Genomic DNA, 22,340 nt, shown 5'->3' with positions numbered 1-22,340 from the left:
TGTGAGTGGCCCCAACGAGCGGTCAGGGGTGGGGTGGCCACACTGTGGAACCGGGTCTAAGTGTCCTGTGTGGACGGCAGGAGCCGCTCCCTCCTCTCCAGGGGCCCCTCTCACCTGCAGCCCCCCTCCGCAGGTCCCTGGGCTTTGGAGAAGAGGGAACATGGAGGAGATGGGCGGCCCCTCCAGAGCTGGGCACCAGGAGGGGCCAGGAACTTTGGGGGCCAGTCGCTGCCCCCCCACCCCCCAGCAAACACCTTTTCAACAGCTAAACCTCCAGAGCCCCTGAGTCTGGGGAGTTCCTTCCCAAAACCAGTCCCTAAGCCCACGCCTTGGGCCACAGCCAGGTGACTGCCTACTGTCTGGGCAGGTTGGGTACTGTGGACATGGGGTGGGGGGAAGGTGGACCCCCACCTGCTGGAGTCACGGGACGGATCCCACCCTCTGGGGACAAGTGGGGACAGAACCCCACCCTCAGGACAGAGAGCACTTCCACTCTGAGGATATGGGACAGACCCCGTCCTCTGGGGCACGGAGAGATCACCTGCCCTCTAGGGCCATGGGAACGCCACCACCTCTGGGGCATGAGCGGGTAGGACCACCAGCCTTTGAGAACATGGGGGACAGATCCCCACCCTCTGGGACACGGGAGGGAGGACCCCCCTCCTCCTGGGGCTCCGCACGGACCCAGGAAGTGTCTCCACCCATTCACAAACCCCGTTTGGCCGCAGCGAACATGGGGGACAGATCCCCACCCTCTGGGACACGGGAGGGAGGACCCCCCTCCCCCTGGGGCTCCGCACAGACCCAGGAAGTGTCTCCACCCATTCACAAACCCCGTTTGGCCGCAGCGCGCCCGGGCAGGTAGGAGCCAGAGCAGAGGCCGTGAGGAGACACCTGTTTATTGAGCAGCAGAGCCGGGGGCAGGGGCGGAGCTGTGCGGTCAGGTGGTGGTCCGCGGCTACATGGTGAGCTCCTGCGGGAAACGCAGAGAGAGAGGGCAGGCTGGGGAGGGGCGCAGCAGGGCCAGCAGCAGGGGGCCCAGAAGGGGCCAGCCACTCACCATGATGGCGTTGACGATGTCGCTCTGGTTGTCCCTCAGGGCCCGCACTGCCCGGGCCCGCGACACGTTGGCCTGCGCCATCACCAGCTCGATGTCCCGGAGCTCCAGCCCTGCCTCATCCACCTGCGGGGGGCAAGCAGGCAGGTTCTGGGGCTGCCCCGCCCCCAGGAAAAGCAGTTGAGGATCCCCAAGCCCGGTGTCCTTGCGCCTCACCTCCTCCTCCTCCTCCTCCTCCTCCTCTTCCTCCTCGCACTCGGGCCTCACCAGCGGCCCGGGCGCGGACTCGGGGACCAGGGCGGAAGGCTCCGTGGGCACTTTGAACTTCTCGGCAGCAGCTCTGTGCACTTGCTGGGACAGGTCCTCGATCTGCAGGGGCACAGAGCGGTCAGCCCAGCCCGCACCCCGGGCCCCCGCCCCCGCCCGCGGCCTGCCAGACCTTGGCCTCGCCGAAGACCACGTAGGTGTCTGAGGCTGGGCTCTTGAAGACGTCGGGCTTGGCGATGACAAACAGGATGTTCTTGGACTTCTGGATGGTGATCCGGGTGACCCCCTGGATTTGCCGCAGGCCCAGCTTGGACATAGCCTGGGGGCACAGGGCGGGGGGCTCAGACCTGGGCATCGACCCCAGGGGTCCCAGGCTGGGGTGGGGAGGAGCGGGTGGGCCCAGGGGGAGAGAGCACACTGATGGGGGGAACGAGGGTTCTGCCGCCAACCCTGGGGGACCCTCTGTGGTCTCTGGGCAGAGCCTGTGGGAACACCAGCCCCCTGGGCGTTCAGTGGGTGCCAGACCCCAGCTGGGGGCACATTCTCGATGGATGCTCCGGCCCCAGCAGTTTCACGACCCGACGGCCCCTGGGTGTGAAGGGTCCCCTTATGCAGCAGGCCCCGCCCTCGCGGAGTGGCCCCAGCGGGACCCCCACCCACCTTTCGGGCTTTCTTCTCACTACGACTCTGCTTGGCTTTGGCCACGGTCTCCTCGCTGCTGCCACCTGCCGGGGCCTGGGGAGAATGGGGTTTGAGCACCTGAGGGGAGGGTGGGGTGGAGCCCTCCCAGGGGTGCAGCCTCCCCCCTCCCGGGCCGGGCACCTGGGCCGGGCACTGTGCTGTCTGCGCTCCTGAGAGGTCCTGCTCCTCCAGCTCTGCAGACGACTCGCCGTGGCTGTCCGAGTGCTGGCCGGATCCTGGAGCCCTCGGCGGCGAGTCTGGGCATGGGGTAGGGGTGTGTGTGCGTTGAGGATGGCTTCCCACCCACCTGCCACCTCTGGTCCCCGGCTCAGGACAGCGCTCCAGCCCCGGCCCCTCTCACCTTCCTCCAGGCTGTCCTGGTCATCTTGCTGCTCGGCGGCCGGGAGCCCTCGAGGGCCAGGAGGCACTTGGCAGGGGGGCGAGATCCGCCAGGCCTGGTCTTTGGCATGGGTGTCCCCCGTGGGGGCCGTCTTGGGGCTGAGGATCGGGGAGTGGGGTGGGAGGCTGACCCGATGCCCGGCCCCAGGAGGTTTCGTGGTTCCTGAGAAGGCAGCCACCGCCCGCTGGGCTCCTGCCCGTGGCGGCTGGAGGCCCAGAGGGCCCGGGGACTCCTTGCCCTCATCTGAGTCTTCCCTGGGGCCCTGGCAAGGGCAGGGGGCGAGGGGTGCCATGGGGCATGGGGCTGCCTCTGTGGGGACCCCAGGAGCAGAGGGCTCTGGGACGAGGAGCCTGTCTTGGGGCACACTGGGCAGGCCCCTGGCAGGGCTTCTGGGGGCTTGTGCTGGGGACGAGCTGGGGCTTCCAGGTGCTACTTGTGCCCATTCTCCACTGCCTGGGCCCAGCACGGGCTCTGGCTGCCGAGAGGGTGCTGGAGAGGTGGGGGCAGGCTCTTTGGGGCAGCCCCTGCCAGGCCTGGGCACGAACCTCGGTGGAAACTTGGAGCAGGAGCCCAGCCCAGCTTCTGAGGCCACAGCAACGGGGGACCTGGGCTCAGGGTTGGCTCTTCCCTCCTCCACTGGGCTCTGGGGCCATGTGTGGCCAAACTCGGGGCGAGCAGCAGGATGTACCTCTGGGCCACTATCCCCAGGAGCCTTCCTAGCACCCTGGGGTGCTGACTCGAGGCCTCCAGCCCCTTGATTCTCACCCCCTGGGGCCTCCTTCAGGGGCAAGTGGGGCTCGGCTCCATCACCAGCATGCACACAGGCACTGGGACCGGTTCCCTGCTCAGGTGCCAACAGGCCCTCAGCTACTTCCTCTCCAATGGAGGCAGGCTTGGGTGGGTCTGTGGCCTCCATGGCAGGCCCAGGGGGGCCTGTGGCAGGCTCTGGGCATTCTGGAGCTTTTGTGGCAGGCTTGAGGCATTTCGGGGCCCCCATGGCAGGCTCTGGGCATTCTGGGGCCCCTGTGGCAGGCTCTGGGCATTCCGGGGCTCCCGTGGCAGGCTCTGGGCGTTCCGGGGCCCCCGTGGCAGGCTCTGGGCGCTCTGGGGCCTCCGTGGCAGGTTCTGGGTGTTCTGGGGCCCCCGTGGCAGGCTCTGGGCGTTCTGCGACCCCCGTGGCAGGCTCTGGGCGTTCCAGAGCCTCCGTGGCAGGCTCTGGGCGTTCCGGGGCCTCCGTGGCAGGCTCTGGGCGTTCCGGGGCCCCCGTGGCAGGTTCTGGGGGTTCCGGGGCCCCCGTGGCAGGCTCTGGGCGTTCCGGGGCCTCCGTGGCAGGCTCTGGGCGTTCCGGGGCCTCCGTGGCAGGCTCTGGGCATTCTGGGGCTCCTGTGGCAGGCTCAGAATGTTCTGGGGCCTCCGTGGCAGGCTCTGGGCATTCCGGAGCCTCCGTGGCAGGCTCTGGGCATTCCGGAGCCTCCGTGGCAGGCTCTGGGCATTCTGGGGCTCCTGTGGCAGGCTCAGAATGTTCTGGGGCCTCCGTGGCAGGCTCTGGGCATTCCGGAGCCTCCGTGGCAGGCTCTGGGCATTCTGGGGCCTCCGTTGCAGGTTCTGGGTGTTCTGGGGTTCCCGTGGCAGGCTCTGGGCGTTCTGGGGCCTCTGTAGCAGGCTCTGGGTATTCCGGAGCCTCCGTGGCAGGCTCTGGGCATTCTGGGGCCCCTGTGGCAGGCTCTGGGCATTCTGGGGCCTCCGTGGCAGGCTCTGGGCGTTCTGGGGCCTCTGTGGCAGGCTCAGAATGTTCTGGGGCCCCTGTGGCAGGCTCTGGGCATTCTGGGGCCTCTGTTGCAGGTTCTGGGTGTTCTGGGGCCCCCGTGGCAGGCTCTGGGCATTCTGGGGCCTCTGTGGCAGGTTCTGGGCATTCTGGGGCCTCTGTGGCAGGCTCTGGGTGTTCTGGGGCCTCTGTGGCAGGCTCTGGGCATTCTGGGGCTTCTGTGGCAGGCTCAGAATATTCTGGGGCCTCCGTGGCAGGCTCTGGGCATTCCGGGGCCTCTGTGCCAGGCTCAGAATATTCTGGGGCTTCTGTTGCAGGCTCTGAGTGTTCTGGGGCCTCCGTGACAGGCTCTGGGCATTCCGGAGCTTCCGTGGCAGGCTCAGAATACTCCGGGACCCCTGTGGCAGGCTCTGGGCATTCCAGGGCCTTTGTGAGAGGCTCTGGGCATTCTGGGACCCACATGGCAGGCTCTGGGCATTCCGGGGCCTTTGTGGCAGGCTCTGGGCATTCTGGGGCCCCCGTGGCAGGCTCTGGGTGTTTGGGGGCCTCCGTGACAGGCTCTGGGCATTCCGGGGCTTCCGTGGCAGGCTCTGGGCATTCCGGGGCCTCTCTGGCAGGTTCAGAATGTTCCAGGGCCTCCATGGTAGGCTCTGGGCGTTCCGGAGCCTCCCTGGCAGGCTCACAATGTTCCGGGGCCTCCGTGGCAGGCTCACAATATTCCGGGGCCTCTGTGGCAAGTTCTGGGTGTTCTGGGGCCTCTGTGGCAGGCTCTGGGCATTCCGGGGCCTCCGTGGCAGCCTCACAATGTTCTGGGGCCTCTGTGGCAGGTTCTGGGCGTTCTGGGGCCTCTGTGGCAGGCTCTGGGCATTCTGGGGCTTCTGTGGCAGGCTCAGAATGTTCTGGGCTCTCCGTGGCAGGCTCTGGGCATTCTGGGGCTTCTGTGGCAGGCTCAGAATGTTCCGGGCTCTCCGTGGCAGGCTCTGGGCATTCCGGGGCCTCTGTGACAGCCTCACAATGTTCTGGGGCCTCCGTGGCAGGTTCTGGGTATTCTGGGGCCTCTGTGGCAGGCTCTGGGCATTCTGGGGCCTCTGTGGCAGGCTCAGAATGTTCCGGGGCCTCCATGGCAGGCTCTGGGCATTCTGGGGCCTCCGTAGCAGGCTCTGGGCATTCCGGGGCCTCCGTGACAGCCTCACAATGTTCCGGGGCCTCCGTGGCAGGTTCTGGGTGTTCTGGGGCCTCTGTGGCAGGCTCTGGGCATTCCGGGGCCTCTGTGGCAGGCTTAGAATGTTCCGGGGCCTCCATGGCAGGCTCTGGGCATTCTGGGGCCTCTGTGGCAGGCTCTGGGCATTCCAGGGCCCCCGTGGCAGGCTCAGAATGTTCCAGGGCCTCTGTGGCAGGCTCTGGGTGTTCCGGGGCCTCCGTGGCAGGCTCTGGGTGTTCTGGGGCCTCCATGGCAGGCTCAGAACGTTCCAGGGCCTCTGTGGCAGGCTCAGAATGTTCCAGGGCTTCTATGGCAGGCTCACAATGTTCTGGGGCCTCTGTGGCAGGCTCACAATGTTCTGGGGCTTCCCTGGCAGGCTCTGGGCATTCTGGGGCCCCCGTGGCAGGCTCAGAATGTTCCAGGGCCTCTGTGGCAGACTCCAGGCATTCTACAGCCTCCATGGCAGGCTCTGGGCATTCCGGGGCCTCTGTGACAGGCTCAGAATGTTCCAGGGCCTCCATGGCAGGCTCTGGGCATTCCGGGGCCTCCGTGGCAGGCTCTGGGCATTCCAGGGCCTCCGTGACAGCCTCACAATGTTCCAGGGCCTCTGTGGCAGGTTCTGGGTGTTCTGGGGCCTCTGTGGCAGGCTCTGGGCATTCCGGGGCTTCTGTGGCAGGCTCACAATGTTCCGGGGCCTCCGTGACAGCCTCACAATGTTCCAGGGCTTCCCTGGCAGGCTCTGGGCATTCTGGGGCCCCCGTGGCAGGCTCAGAATGTTCCGGGGCCTCTGTGGCAGACTCCAGGCATTCTACAGCCTCTGTGGCAGGTTCTGGGTGTTCTGGGGCTTCCGTGACAGGCTTGGGGCAATTTGTGGCCTCTATGTCAGGCCCAGGGCGTTCCACAGCCTCTGTGGCAGGCTTGGGGGAATCTAGGGCCTCCATGTCAGGCTTGGAGGCGCCTGCAGTTCCCCATGAGGCCCAGGGTGTCCCAGCATCTGCAGCTGGCTCCAGGCCATCCAGCTGGGCCTGGTCCCAGGCTGGAGGCTCCGGGCCTCCAGTGCAGCTTGCGTCCCTCGCCTCAGGGGCTGGTCCCAGTTCCAAGGTCACTCGTCCTTCGTGCTGGGCTGCAGTGACCACAGGCTCGATCCCTGGCAGGCAGCCCGCATCCTTCTGCAGGGTCTCAAGCCTGGCCCCAGCGGGGGTCACCTGGCCTGAGGGGAGGCCTGCGTCCTGCAGGGGCAGGGGTGTGGCCAGAGAGTCAGGGTCCTGGCCTGCTTCTTTCTCCAGCTTCTGCAGAGAATCTGGGCTTGGCGTGAGGGCTCCCTCTTCCGGGGCGGTCCAAGGCCCCGGGCCCAAGGCCGCGCTGTCATCCTCCCGGAAGGGCTGAGCTCTGCCCGCGGCAGCAGGTGCTGGACCCGACAGGGAGCCTGCCTCCTCCCCCCAGGCCTGAGGGCTCCCCCCGGGGAGGCCTGGGGCTTCCCGCGGGGTGTGAGGGGCTGCGGCGGTGGCGGCGGCGGAGGCCTGGCCCGCCCCGGGGACCTGGGCGCCGGGCTCCTGGCGCGTGGTGGCTCGGCCAGCCCCCTGCTCGGCGGCGGCGGGAGCAGGCTCGCCAGGGCTGTCCTGGTGCAGGGCAGCGGGCCGCGCGTGGGGCTCCTCGCTGTACAGCCTCTCGTCGTCTGCCCCCGCGTAGGAGGCCGAGTCGGGGTCGGAAGAGGCTGCCGAGGTGTCGTCCCGGAAGGCGAAGGCCTCGTCCATGCCCTCGGTGATGGAGAGGTCAGACAGGGACTGCAGGGAGGACGCGAACGTGCTGTCGTCCTCGCCCTCCCCGGCTGGGTCCCCTCCAGGGACAGGGACCTCCTCCTCCTGCTCTTCCTCGTCCTCGGGGGCCCTCGGCGTCACCTCCACGGCCTCCACCTGGACGATGAGGCTGCCTCGGAAGGGCAGGAGGGCAGCGGGGATCATGGGGTCGTTGGCCAGGAAGTCCAGCTCGAAGAAGTGGCCCTCCTGGCCCCAGGAGGAGCTGCTGTCGGCCGAGACGCTGGACTCTGGGGACGGGGGGCCGGGGGGCCCCGTGGGAGACGACTCCTGCTCGTCGGCCACAGAGCCCGCTGGGGAGAAGCCCCAGCCTGAGGGGACGTCCAGCCCTTCGGCCGGGGCCAGCAGGCTCAGGGAACAGGACGGGGACGAGGCCCAGCTGTCCCCATCTGCCGTGATGTAGGAGCCCGAGGGTGAGGCGGGCGGCGAGTCCCCTGGCTCGGCTGGGGTGTCCCGGGCCTCCCTGCGGGGCCCGGGGCCAAGGAGCAGGGCAGAGGCGCTCTCGGTGGGGGTGGAGGGCGGTGTGAAGTAGGAGTCAGGGTCTGGGGCAGGGCAAGGCACAGGAGGGTCACCCTGAGAACACAACTCGGGGGGTGGGTCCAGGCTGGGGTGCCCACCCTCCTGGTCCCTGAGCTCTGGCAGGGCTGCCCTGGATGGCGGGGGCGCCTGGCGGGTCTCCTCACCCATCACGATCCGGGGCTCCAGGGTGGCTGGGGGAGGACCCCCGGTGGGCTGGGCCTCGGGGGAGCCCGGGCTGGGGCTGCCTTCTGCAGGCACCGCCCACGCCGAGGGGGTGCCGCCCGGCCCTGCATCCCAGCTGGCTCCGTCCGGCGGGGGCCGGGTGCCCGGCTTGCTGGGCAGAAACTCCAGGGCCAAGGCGCTGGGTCCGGGGGTCAGGGCACAGTGCTCCAGCCGGTCCCCTCTCGGGGTGGTGGCCGCGGCCACATCACAGGACGACTCTGTGGAAAGAGGGGGGGCATGAGGAGGGCAGACACCTTCTGGGAGCTGGAGCTGCTGCGTCTGGGGGAGAATTTCAGCGAGTTCCGACCCTGGGGGCACAGCCTGGGGCCAGGGGGTGGGGGGTGGGCAGCGTGGCTCCCGTCAGGCTCGGCAAGGCTGGACTAGCACCTGGCTCCGCGGACGCTGGCTGGCTGGCCCCCTGCCCTCAATCTGTGCTGGGCCTGGTGGGCGACCTCTCCTGACCTCCTGCGCCAGAGGCCCCCAGGGGCAGGGGACCTGCACCCGCTGGCCCTGGGACGCTCTAGGTCTCCCACCTCCTGTGCATGGGGGTCTCGCCTCTCTGCCTCGTCTCTCTCCTTGCTGCCCACACCTGAGGCCAGCCTCTGGAGGTGCCCTCTGGCTCTGCCCTCGCTCTTGCTCCCAGAGCTGGTGCATGGAGGAGGGAAGCGGAGCCACTGTGTGTTCGTCCTCAGGCTGCGCGTCCCACGGAGGCCGAGCTGGAGCATGGGGGTGAGAAGGGTTCCCTCCGCCAGGAATAAGCCAGCCGGTCCCAGGGCAGTGTTACGGGGGCTGCTTGGGCCCCGACCACGTTCTCAGGGGGGGTTCCTGCTCTATCACCCATGATCACCCCACAAGTACCTCCGTGCCTCAGCTGTCTGTCTGCAAAGTCGAGTATCTCCCAGGATTAGAGGTGAAGCTTTTACGAAGGGGCAGTGCCCTCCCCAGCCTGCCCATCGGCCTGCAGCAATGGGGGGCAGTCCCTCGGGGCCCTTGGGCCGCACTACTGGGATTCTGAGGTGGCCAGGGGATCCCAAGAAGGGGGTCCTTTGGGTCCACTGCCGTGTGACAGACACCCAACACCTGGAGGTGGGTGTGGTGGGTGGGGACGGGTGGAGACCGGCTCCTGGCACTGAGCCTGGGGTGCCTTTGCCCACCCGCCCTGGAGCAGGGAGAGGGCAGAGCTGGGCCAAGGAGGGGGGGTGAGGAAGGGAAGCCAAAGGCCAAAGGTTTTTGTAAGCATTCAAGGTCATCAAGCAGCCTGAGACCCTGGGTCTGGGGAGTCCTAGCCTCCACCTACACTACTGGACCCCAGAGGGAGGCCAGGCCCCTGGACCCAGCACTGGTGACATTCCCAGGTGACTTATCCACAGCAAGGTGCCCTTGGCCCTCCAGGGATCACTCATGGCTGACCTCCTGCTGGGCCACCCTGGCTGGTCCTTCTAGACCCAGGCAGACCCCCTCAGCCTCCACCCACACTTGCTGACCTAGCCTGTCCAAGGATGTAGGCCTGCACCCCGGGGCACTGCCCCCCAGACCTTGCTCCCTCAGGGCATCCGACCTCCCACCCTCACAGCCTGACCCCCTGGCTTCCCCAGGCTCCAGCTCCGTCCGGCTCCACCTGGCCAGGCCAGACCAGTCACCGGCCCTGAGGCGGCTTCAGGCATCTAGGGGGCGAGTGCCCGTGGTGGTGGGGGTGCAGTTGAGAACCCCCCACCTCTGGTCCAGAGCCGTGGGGCCAGGGCCCGCAGCTCCTCACAGACAATGGGGCGGCGGTGGCCCAGAGGGTGGGACGTGGGCTTGGAGCCACGGAGCCCTGGGATGCTCACAGGCCCTCGCGTCGCTTCTGGCTCCTGGAGGCCATCCCGTTTCCGCCCGCCCGCCCTTCCCCGCGGTCCTGAGCGGGGACGTGCGGGGCTCGGGGGGTGGGAGGCGGTCAGGATTCAGGTGCCCGAAAGGGCAGGGCGCCAAAAGGACCGGAGAGGGGACGGGGGGCGGCGGGCGGTGATTGGAGAAGGGAGAAGGACAGAGGGGACAGGCAGGGAGAGGGACCGGAGAGGGGACGGGCAGGGACAGGGCGGCCGAGACGCGCGCAGGGTGCACAGCGCGAGGCCTCACCTGTGCGGGGCCCGGGCCTGCCCGCCTCCGGCAGCAGCGGCTCGGCACGGGCAGCCTCCCCGGGCATGGCCTGACCGTGCGCCCTTCCCTCGGTGCCCGGTCTGTCCGCGCGTCCGTCCGGCGGAGCCTGCGCGGCCACCGCCCCTCGGCCAGGGGGTAGGGGGTGGGTGGGTCATCGGATGACGTCAGCACCGCCCCGCCCGCCCGGCGCCCCGAGCGAGCGTGCGCGTGCGCCCCAAGCACTGCGGAGCGCCGTGGCGGGGGGCGGCCTCCCTCCTTCCCCCGACCGGGGCTGCGCCCTCCTTCCGCGCTGCGCGGCCCCGCCTTTCCCGCAGCATTCCCCCCTGAACGCGAGGGGGCTCGGGGACCAGTCGGAAGCTGGCCGGACCCCAGGGGACATCGCCCCTAAGCCGGGCCTGGACGAGGCGGGGTTGGGGAGGGTCGCCGGCACGCGGGGCACGGCGGCCTCGGCGCCCTGGGGGAGGTGGCGGCGCCGTCCTGGTGCCCGGCCTCCTGCGTCCCCCTTGCCTCCATCCAGGAGGTGAGCTGGAGCCGCAGCTCCACGCTGATTGGCTGGCCGTCGCACGTTGGTCTCCGTGGCAACCGCCTCCCGGCTCCATGGAAACCGGAGACCGGAGCCGGCGCGGCGGGAACGGCAGCCCCGGGGGAGCTGGGCGGACCGGTCCCGTGCGCCCCGCAGCTCGGCTCCCGGACACCGGGGCGGGAGGAAGAGGAGAACCACGCTTTCCTCCGCCTCGGCGGCCGCCCGCGCCCCCCCTCAGGGCTGCAAGCCCTCCCGAGCCTCCTTGAGCCGTGCCCTTGCTTCCACCCGGGCCCTCCCGCGCTCGCACCCGCCCAGTGCCAGGCTCCGGCTCCGGGAGACAGATGGCCATTGTCGCCATCCCAGAGCTGGGCGGGGGCAGGGAATCAGATTGGTCATTGTCGTGGGGGGGGGGCGGGGAGTCTCCCCAACCCTGTCTCCTGCGGGCGCTGCCCTGGACGCACCGCAGAGCTGGCTCCCTGCCTGCGCTGGGCACCAGCCCCGCCACGCCCAGCCTGAGCCCTGCATCCTGCACCCCTCTCAGTCGCTGGAAATGCTGGAGATCCGTCCATCTATCCCTCTGTTGGGGACCCTCCTCTTCCTCCCCTTCCCCCACACCTTCATCCTCACCTCCCAGGCTCTTCTAAGTTGCCTCCTCCCATGGCCCTTCGCCCGTGGCCGTAGCAGAGTCCTTCACGGTTCCCACTGCTCTGCTGACCCCCTACCATCTGGCCTGCACACACTTTCCAGAAACCAAAAGCCCTTCAGCATGCCCTGAGGGGCTTCTAGTCTGGACGAGGTGGCTGGCCTAGGCTTGTCTCTGCTTTTCCCGACTACCAATAAACGCAGGAAATCAGAGACAACCAAAACAGAACTCTCACACATGAAAAGAGTGAGGTGACGTGGTGAGGGTCCCCAGGCTGGAGGAACAGAGCAGACCGACATAAGGGGGTCCGAGACCACGTTTCCTGACCCCCAGCCTGCTACCAGGAAGAGGACCAGGTAGACGTATTCATCCCCATGTGAGGCTGGAGTCCCACTGACGACTCTGGGTGGGGGGTCTGCTAGAACCGGCAGGAGGATCAAGGAGAGGCCCACTCCTTCCCCACCCGGCTCACCGGCTCACCGGCCCCCCTGCCCCACCGAGAGGCCCCAAGGGTGTGGGGGGGAAGTACGCCTCCTAGGGGCCAGATACCCCGCCCCCATCCAGAGGCCCAGGATGGCCCAGCAGGGACCTCTGCACGGTCCACTGTCACTGAAACCACAGGCCACTAGAGTAGCCCAGGACCTGCCTGCTGAGTCCAAACAGGATGACCACCTCCTAAAATACAAAATGTGAACATAATAGCCTGACTGTTCAGGAGACAATAAAAAAATCACCTGTCATACCAGGAAACTCAAGGAAGAACCCAAGACTCAGGAAAGTCACAACTAGAATAAGAAAGAGTAATCAACTGATGCCCAAACTGAGGTGGAGATGCTGGAATTATCTGACAAGGATTTTAAATCAGTCGTAATTGAAGAGGTTCCATAAGGAGTAACAGTTCATCTTGTAGCAAATGGAAAATGTCAGCAAAGAAACAGACATAATACAGAAGCAAACCAAAATCACAATATGATACAGAATCACTGAAAGGAAACACTTGCTGAGCGGCTTATCTGTGGCCAGAAATGACAGAGGATGTCCCAGTGAGGCTGAAGATGGGTCCACAGAAAGTACTCAACCTATTAACAACAACGAGAACAAAAACATTGGGGAAAAACATTGAACAGAGGCTCAGGAACCTGTGGGATAACAACACAAGATCCACTGTTCACATAACCAGAGTCCCATAAGAAGAGTGGCAGGGGTGAGCAGTTGAAAAGAGTATTCAAAGAAATGATGGCTGAAACTCCCCAAATTAGGCAAAAGAGAGAGACTTTGATTCAAGGACCTGAGCAAATCTCAAATACGATACATCCAAGGAAATCTACATCCGGCCACTTGAGCTGTAACTTCTGAGCACCGAGGACGTTTCACGGAAGCAGCCAGAGAGATGAGCACGAGACCCACAGGGAACGCTGAGGACAACCACAGTGCACTTCCGATCCAGAGCCAGCAGCCGGAAGGAAGCGGCGCCATGTTTTCCAAGTGTTGAAAGCGAGCATCATTCGAGGAGGAAGACACTCGCTTCAGCCACGCGCCCGTGCACACACACAAGAACAAAGGAGAAATGCACTCTGAGCCAGGGGACACTGAAGGCTCCAGCCCTGGCAGACTGCCCCGCAAGCCCAGGTATAGCGCGTCTCTCCACAAGGATGGACATGATAAGGGTGGCCTCTTGGGCATTGGGAGGGAAGAAGGAGCATGGGAAGGGCAGAGAGACGGGCACAACAGTGGGCACTCCTTCTCCTGAGTGCCTGGTGGCACGTGTGATGAGAGAAACAAGTGTTAACACCAGCTGACATTCGAGAGGATACTGAAAAGCAGGGATGGCAAAGCAACCAACATGGAAGCAGTATGCACACGTAACCTGAAGTGCACACACTGCGGGCAGCTGACTGTGAGGACCTGCACGCGAGTGTGTTTCCATACCCAGAACAAACTCTAAGAAGACCACTCAAGGGGCGCCTGGGTGGCTCAGTTGGTTGGGTGTCTGCCTTCGGCTAAGCTCATGGTCCCAGAGTCCTGGGATTGAGTCCTGCATCAGGCTCCCTGCTCAGGGGGAAGCCTGCTTCTCCCTCTTCCTCTGCAGCTCCCCCTGCTTGTGCTTGCTCTCTCCCTCTCTCTCTCTCTGGGTCAAATAAATAAATAAACCCTAAAAAAAGAAGACAATACAAGATGACACACCCCCAAACCACTCTATATATAAAGTCAAGATAGAGTCCTTCAAAATGTTCAGAGTCCTCAGGTGGGGTGTCTGGATGGCTCAGTCGATTAAGCATCTGCCTTCAGCTCAGGTCATGATCTCAGGGTCCTGGGACTGAGTCCCATGTTGGCCTGCTCTGCGGGGAGCCTGCTCATGTTCTCTCTCAAATAAATAAATAAAATTTTGTAAAAAAATGTTCAGAGTCCACAGGAAAGCAAGATGAGAGAAACAAAAGAACAAGAAACAGAGGCAAATGAGAAGACAAATAACAAAATGGCAGACTTTTGGCCTTAACACACATAAACGTAAATAGGCTAAATATACAAATTACATTAAATACGTTAAAACGTATACTCACAGATTAGGAGGCAAAGACTGGCAGAGTGGACAAAAAAGGCAGACTGAACTATATGCTGTTTATAGGAAAGTCACTTCAAATTCAGTGACGTAGGTGCACTGGGAGAAAGTAAGAGAAGAAGATACACAATATGAATAGTAATCAAACACAAAACAACAACAAAATGAAGAAGCAGGAGTGGCCGGTTAATATCCGAGAAAGTAGACTTTTGAGCAAAGGAAGTAAGTGGCGACAGACTGACATTCTGTGATGACACATTAGAGGTAATGATCGGTCCACCAGGAAGACATAACAATCCTAAATGTGCACACACCAACTATTAGAGCCTCAAATACACGAGGCTGAAGCTGGCAGAGCTGAGGAGAGACTGGCGTACCTGCAAGTATGGTTGAGGACTTCACTTTGTCCCCTCGACAACCCACAGGACCACTAGACAGAAAACCAGCCCAGATGTAGGAGACCCATGCCATCCGCCCGCCCACAGCATCCCGCAGGGTAGTCCACCCAGCAATACAGAGTGCTCCTATGTTCAAAGTAGGGAACATTTCCCAAGAGAGATCAAACCTTGGGCCATAAAACAAACATCAACACATCTAAAATAACTGAAATCACAGTGTTTGTATTCAGACCACAATGGACTCCAACAAAATCAATCACAGCAAGACAACAGGAAAATCTCCAAACACTGGGAAGAAAACCACACCCTTGTAAATGATCCATAGGTCAAAGGGGAAGTACCTCGGGGCGTTTTTTTAAAAACACAGAACTGAACCAAATAAAAATAATACAAAACATCAAAGTATGTGGTCTACAGCTAAAGCAGTGGTGAGAGGGATATTTATAGCACATCAGAAAGAGGCAAGACCTCAAAATCATTGAAATTCCTTCTTTTCCTAATAGGAAAAGAAGAGCAAAATAAAATCAAAACAAGCAGAAAGAAGGAAATAATAAAGTCAAGAGCAGAAATCAATGAAATTGAAAATAGGAAATCAATGAAACAAACAAAATGGTTCTGAGAAGAATTTAATAAGATTGACAAACCCCTAGCAAGACTGACAACCTTAAGAAGAGAGAAGACACAAATGCCCAGTATCAGAAGTGCCCTGGCAGCTGGATGCTTAATTCTGTGTCAGCCTGACTGGGCCACAGGATGCCCAGACGGCTGGTAAGGTTCTGTTTCTGGGAGTGCCAGAGTGATGTTTGAAATCTCTGGAGGCAAGAAGAAAATTAAAATCTACCAAATTCGAGCAAGCAAAATGAAGTAGATAATCTGAACAGTCCTGGAACCATGAAAGAAATTGAATTTTTCATTTAAAACCTTCCCCAAAGAAATGTTCAGGCCCAGATGATTTCACTGAAGAATTCTACCAAGCATGTAAAGTAGAATTAACATCAATTTTAAGCAATTTCTTCTAGAAAACAGAAGATGAAGGAACACATCCTAACTCATTTCCTGAGACAAATTTAAATACTACCCAAACCAAAGACAGTACCAGAAACAAACAAAAAACAAGAAACTACAGACAATATCTCCCATGAACTTAGGCACAAAAAATCTCAATAAAATATTGGCATATCAAATCTGACATTGTATAAAAAGAATTATACAACCATGACCAGATGGAATTTATTCCAGGTGTGCATGGACGGTTCAACATTTGAAAAGCATTTCGTATAATCCACCATACCAACAAGCTAAAGAAGAAAAATTATGTGATCGTATTGAATGACACATAACCCATATGACATAATCCAACAGCCATTCAGATTGCTAAAAACTTCTCAGCAAGTTAAAATGAACTTGATTAAGATCATATGCAAAAGCCTTACAGCCAACACTGTGCTTGATGGTGAAAGACTGAATGCTCTCTAGGGCTGAGGCAAGAAAAGGGCATCAGCTCCTGCCCCTGTTTTCAACACAGGGCTGCGGGTTCTAACCCCACAGTGAGGCAAGAAAAGAATTAAGGGCAGCCAGACTTCTAGAATGAAAGCACGAGGCGCTCCACTGGCCAGCTTCCCAGTGAAACTGGTAGAAATAATACAACAAACAGTTAAAGCTCTTGGAAATGGTCTGATGGGCAAACAAATGAAGAAAGAGCTATTGAAGAAAATGGGTGCCAAGTTATTTATTTTTTTAAAGATTTATTTATTTGAGAGAGAGAGAGAGAGCACATGTGTATGGGAGGAGGGGCAGAGGGAGAGAACCTCAAGCAGACTCTGCACAGAGTGCAGAGCCTAATGTGGGGCTTGATCTCATGACCTGAGCTGAAACCAAGAGTTGGACGTGACTGAGCCACCCAGGTGCCCTGTTTCGAAGTTCAAAAGAAAGCAGAATCAGTGGTTTATGAGCCAAGCTGCTCCTTCCCTCCCCTCTCCCCGCTCACCAAGCTAGAGAACCTACCCAACTGCTGGGGCCAAGAACATAGGTCCCCAGTCACTTAGCATTTCCTATCCTGTCCTGACACCTGCTGCTGAGGCTGAGTCCCAGGCAAGTGTGACCGAGGTGGGGTTCCCTTTCTCTGTTTAGCCCCCGCTTGTGGGAGGGAGACTCTACCTTGGGCCTGGCATGCTGAATATGCCGATCCAGTGGCCCCTCTCCCAGCTCAAGGCCGTGGCTCCAATCCAATCCTGTCCCCCCTCCACTGAGTGCTCAGCGCCCAGATTGGGGGTGTCTCTCACAAGCTTGCTTTGAGCCCTGGCTGAGATTTTGCCAGGCTATGAAGTGGATAGCTCCCAATCTCTTCCCATAGGAACTGACTTCCCTTGCAATAGAGCATCGGGAAGTTTCAACCCGAGGGTGCCCTCGGGACAGTGGAGGTTGTGGTCAAAGGCATCTGGGAGGAGATTCACAGAGCCAATGAAGCCACAGCCTAGAGAGCAGGCCAGGGTGACTGTGGACATACCTATGTACCTCCCAGAGGAAAAGCACCAGAGGCTGAGCACTGCAGGGGAAAAGGAGCAGACTTCACCAAAATAGTCTAGCCAGTCCCCAGGCAAACAAGCAAATAACAGTAAGAAGCCCCGGAGGAGAGGGGGTGTTGGCCTTGGACCCAGAATTGTTACAGTATTTTATTAAAAATGCCCGATTTCCAACAAAAAATAACCAGGCACACAAAGAGAGGAAAGTATGACCCAGATACTGGGAAGAAAGCAGGCAACAGGAACTGCCTATGAGAGTGACTAGATGACATATCTCACAAGGACTTCAAGGTAGCCATTATAAATATGTTCATGACTAAAGGAGAGCATGACTAAAGAAGTAAAGGAAGCCTTAATGATAAGGTCACATCAAGTAGAGAACATCCATAAAGCACAGAAATGAGGAAATTCACTTCAGGGGCTGACCAGAAGATTTGAACTGGCAGGAGAATTGGTGAACTTGAAGACAGATCACAGGATATTATGCTAGCTGAAGAATAGAGGAAAAAAAAAAAAAAAAAGAACAGAGCCTCCAAGAAATATGGAACACATTAACTGCCCCCAACATACACATAATGGAAATACCAGGAGGAGAGAGAACTTTCAAAAAAGGCATGGCTGCAAACTTCCTAGGTTGAAAACAAAAACCTCTTATACATTCAGGAAGCTCAATGGACTCCAACTAGGATATTTACAGACAGAGCCGCAAACAGACATATACAAAAATGCTAAAAGTCAAAGACAGAATCCTAAAAGCAGCAAAAATAATTAGGACTGGTACATTAGTTCATCAAGGTTGGAGGACTCAAGATCAGTATATAAAAATCAATTGTTGATCCCAAATAGCCAAAGCAATCTTGAGAAAGGACAAAACTTAGAGGTATCACACTCCCACATTTTAAACTATACTACAAAGCAAGTAAGTAATCAAAGTAATCAACACAGTATGGTACTGGCAGGAAATAGACACACAGATCAATGGAACTGAATAGAGAGACCAGAAATAAACCCACATTTATGGGGTCAATGAACCTATAACATAGAAGGCAAGAATATCCAATGGGGGAAAAGACAGTCTCTTCAACAGATGGTGTTGGGAAAATTGGACAGCCACATGCAGAGGAATGAGACTGGACCACTTTCTTACACCATCCACAAAAATAAATGCAAAATGGATGAAAGACCTAAATGTTGAGACCCGAAGCCATAAAACTCCCAGAGGAGAGCACAGGCAGTAAGTTCTTTGACATAGGTCTCAGCAATATTTTTTGGACCAGTCTCCTCAGGCAAGGGCAACAAAAGCTAAAATGAGACTGCATCAAGCTAAAAAGCTTGTGCACAGGAAGGAACTATCAACAAAACATAAAGACAGCAGCCTACTGAAAGGGAAAAGATATCTGCGAATCACACAACCAAATATGGGGTTAATATCCAAAATATATAAAGAACATGTACAATAAAAAAAAAAAAACCCAAAAACCCAACAGGGTGCCTGTGTGGCTCAGTCGTTAAGCGTCTGCCTTCGGCTCAGGTCACGATCCCAAGGTTCTGGGATCGAGCCCCATATCAGGCTCCCTGCTTCTCCCTCTCCCACTCCCCCTGCTTGTGTTCTTGCTATCTCTCTGTCAAATAAATAAATAAAATCTAAAAAAAAAAAACAAACCCAACAACAAATACCGTGATTTAAAAATTGACAGAGGATTTGAATAGATATTTCTCCAAAGAAGATGTCCAGATGGCCAACAGACACATGAAAAGATGCTCCACATCACTCATCATCAGGGAAATACAAATCAAAACCACAATGAGATACCACCTCACACCTGTCAGAATTGCTAATATCAAAAAGAAAAAAATATTATGACGAGTGTTGGCAAGGACGTGGAGAAACTGGGACACTTGTGCAATGTTGGTGGGAACACAAATTGGTGCAGCCACTCCATGGAGTGGAGGTTCCTTGAGAAACTACAAAACAAATTGTAAAAAATCTAAAACCCAAAACACAACATGACAACAGCTTCAAAGATAAAACTGCTGGTTACCAGAGGAGGGAGGGATGGGGAGGGGGTTATATAGATGAAGGGGATTAAAGGCATAAAACTTCCAGTTAGAAAATAAGTAAGTCACAAGTATGTAATGTACAGCATAGAGAATACGGTCAATAATATTCTAATAACTTTGGTGACAGATGGTAAGTAGACTCATGGGGACCATTTCATAATGTATACAAATGACATCACCTGAAACTAACAGGATATTGTATGTGAATTATACTTTGGGTAAAGATTCAATTGTATCTCTATAAATCTGTAATAATCCAAAATTGAAATAAAGAAAATGCCATTCATAATGACACCAAAAAATAGTCCTTAGGAATCAGTTTAGCAAAGGACGCTCAAAATTTATACTCTGAAAATTACAAAACACTGTTGAAATTAAGGAATGTCTAAATAAATGGGCAAACATCCCATATTCATGGATCAGAAGGCCTAAGGTGGTTCAGAAAGCACTCCCCAAACTGATCTAAGGCTTCCTTGCTATTCCTATCAGAATCCTGACTACTTCTTTGTAAGAATTGATAGGCTACTTCTAAAATTCATATGCAATTACAAGGGACCCAGAATAGTCAAAGCAACCTTGAAAATGTAGAATCCATTAGGACTCACATTTTAACAAATTCCAGTGTAGTTAAATGTGTTGTATTTTCAGGCATACAGTGTAAGTGAGTCAATGCTTCTAAATCGCTCAGTGCTCCTCAAGAAAAGTGTACTTGGCCCTTCACCTACTTCCCCCATCCTCTGGCCACCTCCCCTCAGGTACATATTTGTTCTCTATAGTTAGGAGGAGTCTTTTTTGGTTTGTCTCTTTTCCTTTTTTAAATTCCACATAGGAGTGAAATCCTATGGTGTCTTTCTTAGTTCAGTTAGCGTATCCTCTAGCTCCATTCACATCATTGCAAATGGCAAGAGTTCTTTTTTTATGGCTGAATAATATCCCATTGAATATATATACACCATTTTCTTTATCCATTCATCAGGCAATGGACACTTGGGCTGCTTCCAGTTTGGCTATTGTAAATAATGCTGCAATAAACATAGGAGTGCATGTATCCCTTTGAATTCGTGCTTTTGTCTTTTTTGAGTAAATGCCTAGTAGTGCAATTGCTGGGATGTAGGATGGCTCTACCTTTAACTTTCTGAGGAAACCACACTGTTTCCCGGAGTGGCTGCACCAGCTTGCATTTCCACCAACAGTGCATGAGGGTTCCTTTCTCCACATCCTCCCAACAGCTGTTGTTCCCCGTTTTGTTAATTTTAGCCATTCTGACAGGTATGAGGTGGTACCTCATTGTGGTTTTGATTTGCATTTCCCTGATGATCAGTGATGTGGAGCATCTTTTCATGTGTCTGTTGGCGATATGGTTGTCTTCTTTGGAGAAATGTCTGTTCATGTCTTCTGACCATTTTTAAACTGTAAGGTTTTTTTTTTTTTGGGTGTTGAGTAAGTTCTTTATATACTTTAGACACTAATCCTTTATTGGATATATCATCTGCAAGTATCTCCACCCATTCTGCAGGCTTTTAGTTTTGTTGGCTGTTTCCCTCACCGTGCAGAAGCTTTTTATTTTGATGTAGTCTAGGACTCACACTTTCTAACTTCAAATGTCCTACAAAGCAACAAGCAAGAAACAGAGGGATACTGAGCCCAGAAATAACCCCAGACATCTGTGGCCAACTGAGTTTCAACCAAGGTGCCAAGACCATACAACGAGAAAAGAACTATCTTCCCAATAATGGTGTTGGGATAACTGGAGAGTCACATGCAAAAGGATGAAGTTGACACTAAGCACGTAACAAATACAAAAATTAACTCAAAATAGGTAATAACCTAAGGTCAAGATGATAAAATTCTTGGAAGAAAATGGGCATACTTTCAGGACCTAGATTCACCAAAGGATTTTTGGATATGACCCTCCAAAGCACAAGCAAAAGACAAAAGAGCGGACCTCCCAGAAACTTAAATCTTTTGTTGCTGCAAGGTCGCCATCCAGAAAGTGAAAATACAACCCACAAAATGGGAATAAGCATTTGCAAATCCCTTCTCCAACAAGGGACTGGCTTCTACAACATACTCTTACAACTCAGACGACCTAAGTGAAACCGAGACACAGAATCGGAATAGGCATTCCTCCAAAGATGACGCCAATGGACAGTAAGCACGGGTGAGGATGAAGAGATCACTGGTTGTCGTGGAAACGCACATCCAGCCGGCTAGAACGAAGACGTGCTCCCCAGCACTAGCCACGGGGAGACGCACCAACTTCCAGAATCCTAGCCACATCTGTGAGGACACCGCATGGCGAGCATGGGGGGGACCTCAGGGCTCCTCACTCTGCTGGCGGGAACGTCGGACGACAGGAACAGCCGAGCTCCCGGGTGTTTATCTGAGGACTGGGGTCCCGCCATCCTTGTGGGTGGGGCTGAGCCATCTAACTGCAGGGGCAGGTCAGGACCCGCACAGGGAACGCTCGCATGAGCCCCGGGAGCTAGTGCGGATCCAGCCAGAGGGCCACATGGTCAGATTCCTCTATAGGAAGCTCTTTTAGCCAGGGTAGGAATGGAGAACAGGGGTGGCAGCCAGCGAGGGGGAGGCGTGGGTATAGAGAGCACAGGGGTCCTGTCTGGGGACTCCCATCCCTGTCAGCGTCCTGGTGCGACACCCCCCAGTGCTACGAGAGGTCACCAATGAGGAAACTGGAAGGACACAGATACCACGTCCCTTCTCATGAGTGCAAAGGGACCAGAGCGTCTCCCGTGGAGGCCGGTGGGCCTGAGCGGTGCACAGGATGAGCTCGTGTGTCCTCAGCGGGCCCTCCCAGAGGCCCTGGCACCTGCCCACGGCAGTCCTTCACCGTGGCATGTCCTCCTGGCTCCCGCACCTTGCTCGGGCCACCGTGGCTGTGCCCTCCCACCTGGTGATGGACGGCCACCAGCCTGCACGAATGTGTCCGACAGCTCCCGTCCACCCCCACACCTGGGTGAGCTGAGTTTCGGGAAGAGACCCCTCTGGAGGTGTGGCGAATGGCTGGCCTGGGGACCCAGGGTGGAGGTGGCGCTTCTCCCCAGCTCCCTCCCCCACCCCGAGCTGCGGGGGGTGGGCAAGCAGCAGTGGTCACCCTCTTGTCTGCTCCACCTACAAAGTCTCCATCGAGGGACTGGGAGGGAGACAGACTGTCCTTCCCAACATCTGGTGGCAAAGGAGGCTCAGGGTGCTCAGGCACACGACACCAGGCCCCCTGGCCTGGCTGGGGCGGCGGGAGGGGTCGTGAGCCCCGCTCTGTCAGCTGAGCGCACTTTCTTCTGCTCCGCACCTAGTGCCTCCTGTCAGTTCGGCTCCTCGGGGTCCCCCACTCCCAAGACCACAGGCAGGAGAACCTCCCAGGACGACTGTGCTCAGTACCCACACCGCCACGAGAACCCCAAGCCACATTCTCAAAACCCAGGGGCCTGCCCAGGAAGGTCCTCATGGCCCCAAGGCTGGAAGCGTGGGGCTCGATCCGTGCTGACTGTGCGTGCGCGGCCAGGACGAAGGCCCAGGGAAGGCAGAAGCGGGGACGGGCCAGCCACGTGGA

General features: G+C 57.7%; 1 protein-coding gene across 2 annotated transcripts; it reads right to left on the bottom strand.

The window, feature by feature from the left end:
- Nucleotides 1-800: 800 nt before the first annotated feature.
- Nucleotides 801-22,245, bottom strand: NACAD (NAC alpha domain containing). 2 transcript variants are annotated; one of them, XM_064575512.1, is made up of 8 exons: nucleotides 8,516-9,856; nucleotides 2,367-8,144; nucleotides 2,147-2,262; nucleotides 1,985-2,059; nucleotides 1,497-1,643; nucleotides 1,274-1,426; nucleotides 1,061-1,183; nucleotides 801-973 (listed from the first exon to the last, which is right to left on the bottom strand). In XM_064575512.1, exons 1-8 carry the CDS (start codon nucleotides 8,649-8,651, stop codon nucleotides 959-961), a joined length of 6,543 nt encoding a protein of 2,180 aa, XP_064431582.1. In that variant the 5' UTR covers nucleotides 8,652-9,856; the 3' UTR covers nucleotides 801-958. The 2 variants fall into 2 exon arrangements, with proteins under 2 accessions (XP_064431582.1, XP_064431583.1); XM_064575513.1 differs by lacking the exon at nucleotides 8,516-9,856 and adding an exon at nucleotides 10,042-22,245 and having other exon boundaries at nucleotides 815-973.
- Between the last annotated feature and the right edge of the window lie 95 nt (nucleotides 22,246-22,340).

The sequence above is a fragment of the Mirounga angustirostris genome, unplaced genomic scaffold (assembly GCF_029215605.1).
Source record: "Mirounga angustirostris isolate CCGP_5_RB_7025 unplaced genomic scaffold, mMirAng1.0.hap1 SCAF_12, whole genome shotgun sequence".
Lineage (NCBI taxonomy): Eukaryota > Metazoa > Chordata > Mammalia > Carnivora > Phocidae > Mirounga > Mirounga angustirostris.
The sequence above is the reverse complement of the archived record's forward strand: the minus strand, read 5'-3'. Positions and strand labels throughout refer to the sequence as shown.